The 8,317-nt window shown below is 31.4% G+C and overlaps 1 protein-coding gene across 1 annotated transcript; it reads right to left on the reverse strand.

Moving 5' to 3' along the window:
• Positions 1-402: 402 nt before the first annotated feature.
• LOC107875995 (4-coumarate--CoA ligase 2) lies at positions 403-5,141 on the reverse strand. Its single transcript, XM_016722940.2, has 6 exons — positions 4,445-5,141; positions 3,558-4,025; positions 2,474-2,672; positions 1,332-1,545; positions 1,080-1,182; positions 403-743 (listed from the first exon to the last, which is right to left on the reverse strand). Exons 1-6 carry the CDS (start codon positions 4,976-4,978, stop codon positions 624-626), a joined length of 1,638 nt encoding a protein of 545 aa, XP_016578426.2. The 5' UTR covers positions 4,979-5,141; the 3' UTR covers positions 403-623.
• Positions 5,142-8,317: the final 3,176 nt, after the last annotated feature.

Here is an 8,317-nt window from a genome sequence, read left to right on the forward strand (position 1 = left end):
CATAGAGCCTAGGTCATTTTTTAAGAAAAATATTGACAGAAAAAATAGGGCTACACTTGGATATAAAGTATAAATAGCATAAATACCAACCCTTTTGAAATTCTCTCATTTTTTTAATTACTTTACTCTCTCTCCCTATTAATATACATAATATAGCCGACATATACATAACATCCCGTGTATATGTTGGAATTTTTGTAATATGTTTAGGGAGTTGAAATTTTTTGTAATATTGAAAACATAAGTTGTGTTGTGTAATTTTTAGTACAAAAAATGATATTCCTAGCCTGGACACACCTCTTTGACAACTTTGTTAAATCTCAAGAACGAAGAAAAACTTTATGTTACGCCAATAAATGCATGATACATTGATATATCACACAAATAATACCGAAAGGACAATTTTAAAAAAATAAAAATGAAGTCCTGTAAATTCAAATTTACGTACATTTTCCTCCTTTTGCCAAATCGGTTTAATTAATTTTGACCGAAGAGGCAAATGGTTGAACGTACAAATACAATTCAAATGAAAGAACATATTGTGTAACTTTTACTAATAAAAAATAATTTGTTTCTGGTTATACTTATTGACAGCATTAAAGTTGAAGCAGAAAGTAGTAGTATTAATTTGGAAATCCAGCAGCTAGTTTAGCTCTCAAGTCTTTCCTTAGGATTTTGCCTGATGGAGATTTAGGAACAGCATCAACGAAAAATACCCTCTTTATCCGCTTATAAAATATCACCTGCAAAATGCAATTTTAAAACAAAAAATTGAGAAGGCCATTTTATGATACAAATGCTCTATTAGGAACATCAATCACTATATTAGAATTACATAGTAATTATTACGTCGTTTACTATTGGCATTGAGATGTGGAAATCGGTTTTTTTTTTTTTTTTTTTCATAAATACAAGGTAAGACTGCATATAATAGACTCTATGATTTGACCTTTTTCCATACCCTGCATATGGTGGGAGCTTAGTGCACCAGACTGTCTTTTTTTTATTATGTTTAGGAAAGAAATAATTATCCCAATTTGACAAAATTGGTCAAATGAAAGTAAATGAATAAAACTAACCTGTTTTGATATGAATTCTTTGACTTCATCTTCAGTAATAGTGGATCCATTTGATCTAACAACAAAAGCCACTGGAACTTCTCCTGCTTGCTCGTCTTTCATGCTGGGGAAATCGAAACAGTTCCATGATTATCAGAATTTCTACAATGGCGCGCGCACATACACACACATATATATATATTTTCAAGTAATTAAAATGCATGCGGTGTATCAGCTACGAAGGCTCATAATTAATTAATTAATTAGACTTACGGAACAACTGCAGCATCGGAAATGTTGGGATGGTTAAGTAAAAGGGCTTCGAGTTCAGCAGGAGCCACTTGAAATCCTTTGTATTTTATCAGTTCTTTTAATCGATCCACAATAAAAAGCTCGTCATCGTTGTCAATGTAGCCAATGTCACCCGTATGTAACCATCCTTCTTTGTCTATTGTTCCGGCCGTGGCCTCCGGATCATTTAGGTAACCTGTATATATACAATATTTATTAGTTTGATTCAACTACATACTAATCAAACAACTAGAAAAATATAGAAGATTTTTCAACTCTGAACCAAAGTTAATGTTATAAGATAAGACAAACAAAAATGTCACGTCACCTTTATCAAAAGGAAAATATATACAATAATAATGTATGATAACTTAATTGAGCTTTAGAATTTTTAGGTGGGGTTTTTTGGTACTGTGTTCATAAGTTCACCATGATACAATGATTAAATATCATTGTTAGTGGGAAGGGTCATTACTCACCACTCATCTGTTTAGCTCAAAGTATATTATTGTGCTATGGCCCCACATATTTTCAACAGGTAAAATATGGTAGCCTAACTACACTTTGTATACCGACTAGTTATACCAAATCTGTAATCAATGGGGGCAAACACCTTTGAATAAAGGTTATCATTATCGAACATATATAAAGAAATTAATTTATTCTTTTATGTAATACTATTAATTTAAAAAAATAAATATACACAATTATAATATGCCAGCATCAGTTGAAAAATCATATAAAGCAATTACTAATTTGGGATGCGTTGTATAGCTTTGGAATCTCATAGCCTCAATTTCAAAATTCGTAAGTCGCAATAATAATTCGATATTGCTTGGGCAAATTTTTTTTGAACGTCACTTTTTAATTTTGGTATTAATTCTAAAAAGAGAAGCTAGAAAAAAAACAGAAATAAATCAATGAGTGGACTTTTAGAAGATCTGTGGAGATGGAAGATATGTGGTCTCCCATCAACGTGTTAGTGGAAGTATGGAAGTTCCATTTTCTTTAGTCGTTTTCCTATGGAAAATGAGCAGATAAAGTGATCAAATCAACGTAAAGAGTTGATTTATCAAATAATCACTCAGAAAAATCACTCGATTATTGATTCGTGTGAAACGCACCTTTCATGATCTGATCTCCTCTAATACAAATCTCTCCAGATTGGTTCCTATGAAGGGAATTGCCAGTATCAGGATCCACAATTTTCATCTCAGCATTTCTCACAACAGTGCCACATGCTCCTGATTTTATCTCAAATGGTTCTTTTGCAAATGCCAAACACATAGCCAGCACTGGTCCGGCTTCTGTCATCCCATAACCCTATACACAATAAAAGCAATCAAAATCAATCACTACTATGTTAACTGTATTTGATAATTATGCTCATATTTGCCAAGTGACATTTGTTTTAAATATGACCTGAGAAATCACTATCTACGTGTCTTAATTGTATGAACAAAAATGTACAATAATTGTGTTACGTTCATCTATATGTAGATACGACTCATTAAGATCCCTATCTCAAATGTGATGTGACATGTTATAGCATATTACTGAGTATTTCCTCAATTTGCTTGTCTTGTCATGTTTCGCTTTTCGAGAGTCAAACTTAATGAATTTTGACCAACATCTAATTTTAAGATGTATTTTTTAATCATATTAATATGAGAAGGATTACAACTTCCAACATTTTTCAAATAGTTTTGAATATCTTAATTTTCAATTAAAAAATGTAGAGTTAATCGAAATTCAAAATTAGCAAATTGACTCTCACGAAGCGAAATGTGATAAATATATTTAATTTAGGCTGCTAATCATTAAAAAACAGTTGCTTTATGGCAACATTTTCTAGTTGATGCTGAGAATTAGACGTTTGCCAACCACGGGGAAATTTCTAGGGGAAAAATAGGAAAAACATAAGGCGTGTTTTGCTGATATATTAATGATCAAGAATGAAAAGCCTTACATGTGACACTAATTAAACGATATCATTGACGTAAATTAATATTTAGCAATAATAAGCAACCATGTGCATTGAGATCTGAACTTTGATCAATTCAAATCTAAATCAACAACTATGGATTAATTATATCATATTATATTCCAACATATAAAGACCAAAAACGCCAGTCAATATTGAACAATGTGATATGAAAAATTAAACAAAAATATACTAAGGAAGAAGCTAGGAAATGAGAATCTTACTTGACCAAGTTTAGCATTAGGAAATTTGGCTCGAACAGTGTCTTCAAGTTCTTTTCCTAATGGTGCAGCCCCAGACATAACAGTTCTTACTGATGATAGATCATAATTATCAACCATAGGACTCTTAGCAATGGCCAAAACAATTGGTGGTACAAATGGCCCTATTGTGACCTTGTAGTTTTGTATCAATTCTAAGAATGGAACAATATCAAATTTCTGCATAATCAGAATGGCTGCTCCAACTCTTAACCCACAAAGCAAAACGGAGTTGAGAGAATAGATATGAAACAAGGGCAACACACAAAGCATCACATCCTCACTATGGATATACAAATTTGGATTTTCACCATCAACTTGTTGTGCCACGCTTGTGACAAGCCCCTTGTGTGTCAACATGACACCTTTAGGTAAACCGGTTGTCCCGGAGGAATATGGCAGGGCCACCACGTCGTCTGGCTTGATTTGTACCTGTTGAGACATAATATAATCAAGCATTTGACAAACTTCTAATAGCTTAAACTTTAAATAAAATGATGGTACGATTCAACATGATATCAAAGCAGGACAAAAATTATCTTTACCACCCAAAAAGTAGAGAATATTTTTCACATATTTGACTAGTGCAAAAGAATCTAATAGTTATATGAGGTGAAAATACAATTCAACATGGTATCAAAATAGTAACGGATCCTCAGTTTAGACACCAAACTCGTCACCCATAGAGCTAAAAGTATTTTCATCATGTGTTTGAATAGTGAAAAAGAATCAAGTTTGTACGTTGAGAGGCAATTAAGTTTCGACATAATATAATTATGTAGCTAAAATTATATTTTTCTCTCAAACAAGTCAAAACTTTCAGATGAAATGACCACACAATTCAACTGTACCTCAGGGATATCATGCTCATCAGCCTGAATCAACTCAGAGAAGTGTACACAACCCTCAGGAGCCGAGTCGATGCACACGATCTTCACATCATTCTCCAACGCATAATCCTTCACCTTGTTAACATGACAAGCTTGAGTTACAATGATCTCAGCATTAGAAGCCTTAACCTGCTTCACAACTTCAGCAGGGGTAAACAATGGATTAGCCATCGTGGAAATAGCTCCAAGGTACGATGCACCAAGGAAGGCGAATACGAATTCGGGTGAATTTGGCAATAAGATCATAATAGTATCCTTTTGTTGGATCCCAAATTGCTTGTGAAGTCCAGCAGCAACTTTTCTTGAATTTAGCTCAACATCAGCGTAAGTATAGATTTGATTGTTAGCCCCATTGATTAAACATGGACGAGAACTAAATTCTGATATGTTTTCGAAACAATACGAGTGTAATGAGAGATGATTTGGGATGTATATATCAGGGAGTTTTGATCGGAAAATTATATCGCCTTGTTTTGCTTCATTTTCCATCGGCATATTGTTATTTGATTAGCTTTGAGACTTTGAGAAAGAAAAAGAAAACGTAGTGCTATAGTTTTTGAAATTATTTTGGACACACTAAGAGAGAGAAAAAAAAGTGCTTAGACTTTTAGGTGTCCTGAGGATGAATGTTCAAAGGTGGAGTATAAATATGAGTTATGTCATATGTGTTGTTGAAGACGTGAAGCCAAACTAGGGAGTTGGTGAGAGGACTTGATGGGAATTAAGGGTTGTTTAGGGGTAATTTCATGGAAACTTTGTTACTCTCTCCGCTTCAATTTATTTATTTATTTATTTTTTAAATTCATTTTAATAAAAATGACCCTTTTCATTTATAGAAACTCTTTAATTTTAATTTTATTTAAGATCATAAATTTAAATACCATTTAATATATCTTTAATTTAAAATTACAATTTATTTTTTTACTTTTTTAGATTATGTAACAAGTTAAAATAAGTCAAATAAATTGATGGCTAGACAATTTTTTTTTTTTTTTTTTTTTGTGTGTGTGTTTTTTCTTTGAGATATCAAAAATTCGAGAACATGAAGAGGTGTGGTTGGTGAAAGTGGTTCTTTGATGAGGACTAGGGGTCCAATAGTTAGGTGGTGGGGAAGGGGTTATTGAAAGTTGACCTTCAAAAAATTTAAGACTTTTTCCATATGATGAATTTCACCTACCGCAATATGGCAAAACAGGTTGTTGATGGTACCCGGACGGCGACATTTTCACCTACTTATTTATTTACACACAGAGAATATAATATGATACTAGCTCCATTCAATAATATTTATTTATTATTAATTTAATATTCATCTTAAAAAATAATAAATAATGAGATAATTTTTGTTATATCATTCTTTAGAAATAGTAATAAATTTCATATTTTAAGAAATGCATTGCATAATGGATAGTATTACATATCAAGGATTTAATAAGTATAAATGGGTAAATTATTTATTGATTTTTTAAAATGAACAAGTTGGTAACATGGAGAAGTAAAGATGGATGGAGGGAGTAAATGAGTTTGAAATAACTACACTTGTAAGTAGGGGTGGACATCCGGTTTATTCGGTTTGATTGTTGAATATCGGTTCGATTTTTTGATTTTCTAATTGACGAAAATGAAAATCATAACCAAACCAAAATTATTTCGGTTTGGTTCGATTTTTACAAATTCGGTTCGGTTATTTCGAATTTTTATTTCGGTTTTAAAGATTAAAGTAGTGAGCATTTAAATTTGGTGGTTTTTCTAAAAAAATAATCTTTTTTCAAACCTATTTTTCATTTCTAAATATAATTAATTCAACATGCATGAAATAACCATATATATCGACCTCGCTAAGTCATCGCCGTTGGTGTGACGGCACTGGCCGCACTCGGCAGCGACTGCCGACGGCAGTGACGAATTGAGCAAATGAACTGAGCAAACGACTATCGTTGGCGATGTTGAAATTTCAAATGAATTGACAAACTGAGGATGGTTGAGCGCTGCTGCAACCTTCACGTTAATGTTAGGATCTAAAGCAAAACAGTATATAAGGATTTAGGGTTACTAAATGATTATAATTTATATATTTATATGTTATATAAGATTTATCATATTTAAATATATATTAAATTATATATATATATATTATAATATATTAGTTATATAATTTCGGTTTTTCGGTTTATCCGAATTCTTTTTTTGTAAATTCAAAAACCAAACCGTTTAACCAAATTTCTAAAATTTGAAGCCGAAACCAATCTGAAAAACCAAAAAACCAAACCAAAATTAAATTTTGGTTCGGTTTTTCGATTTTTTCGGTTTAAACTAAAATATGTCCAGTCCTACTTGTAAGTAGGTTTTCCAAGATACATGATTAATAACCTAAAAAGGGTGTTAGGTGATCATTAGAACTAATAACGTAACAAAATTAGATTTAGTTTATATAAAAAGATAGTATAAGATAATCTTAATTTGCCGTGTCAATGTAATTTGTACTTAATAACACGAGTTATTCACTTTATTCTTAGTTACTAAATTAGACTTACTCTAGAAAATTGCTTGTTGTTGAGATCACTTTAACATGATAATATAAGATATGTTAAGAGTCATTTACTTGTTTGTTGTTACAATATCAAAAGAGTTTCTCGTTTGACTCATATTATTTGTAACTTAAGTTTCCAGTGTACAGATGTTAAGAGTCATTTTCTATATTGTACTGTTTTCTTACCATAGTCTAGCAAGTAATTAAACTTGGCCAAAAGTTAATTATTTGAGGCCCCCCAAATATTGTTAAAAAAAAAAATACTAACATGATATTTTCAAAAGTTGAATGAGTAAAGGTCTTATTTGTCAAAAGCTTTTATTTTTTAAAGAACTCATGGAATGTATAATTTTAATAATTCCGTCCTAATTCAGTAGACTGTCGATGTGAAGATTGTTTCTTTTTTTTAAAAAAAATTAAGTGAAGGTTCATTCATTCTGGATTTGTCAACAAAAGACCAAGTCTCCACATCGTTGAAATTTGAATTGGCTGGAGAGAATTGACTACAAGGTTATACTTGAGATGATCAAGGGTAGAAATAAATATTTTATAAAAGTTGAGTTGGATCTAAAACTTAGGAAGAGTGTATAGGTAAATAAATACTTGCACCCTACAATATTAACAAAAACAACACGAACCAAAAGCTTTATCCATCAAGATAGTATTGTATTGTGGAATTCAATTATCTTGGGAATATCTTGTCCAATTATTTGTTGGTTTTAAAAGGTGGGTAAAGTTTGGACCTCGAATATGACAACATAGATTTCCTCTCTGGCTATCAAATTGTATGCTGCACAGGATATAGGGAAATTTACGTTAACTTTGACACAGCACTTAAGTTTGTGCGTACTCTCTACTTTTTTATGTTGTATTCATCATGTTGATTTTTCTAAAAAAATACATTATTTTTGAAGAATCAAACACATATTCATTGACATTTTTTAAGAATTTGAGCAACATATATAGCACAGGCAACACCTTTCCAAGGTTATAACCATGGGAAGAACAAGACAGAAATTCCCTACATTTACACTGTGGAACAATTGAAGGAATGTGACGTAGTTTGAAAGCACGTTTGTTTTGGTTACAAAATGTCACGGGTTCAAATCTTGTCATTCTTACCTATTACTATTCTGAACAGTAGTGAGGGATCAATTGAGATCGCTTCAAATTAGACATAATCTTTTATTTTTATCATTATATTATTTTGATATATATATATATATATATATATATATATATATATATATGCAAACAAAATGTATGGGGGTGATGAAAAGAATCCTTTTATAATATTGGGGTTA

Source organism: Capsicum annuum, chromosome 6 (genome assembly GCF_002878395.1).
Source record: "Capsicum annuum cultivar UCD-10X-F1 chromosome 6, UCD10Xv1.1, whole genome shotgun sequence".
Classification (NCBI taxonomy): Eukaryota; Viridiplantae; Streptophyta; class Magnoliopsida; order Solanales; family Solanaceae; genus Capsicum; species Capsicum annuum.

Bases quoted from the DNA above. Each gene is read 5' to 3' on its own strand.
- LOC107875995 (XM_016722940.2), bottom strand. From the start codon at position 4,978: ATGCCGATGGAAAATGAAGCAAAACAAGGCGATATAATTTTCCGATCA. The intron at 1,546-2,473 runs GTGCGTTTCACA...GTATATATACAG, and splicing joins AGGAGATCAGATCATGAAAG to GTTACCTAAATGATCCGGAG. The intron at 1,183-1,331 runs GTAAGTCTAATT...CGATTTCCCCAG, and splicing joins TCCGATGCTGCAGTTGTTCC to CATGAAAGACGAGCAAGCAG.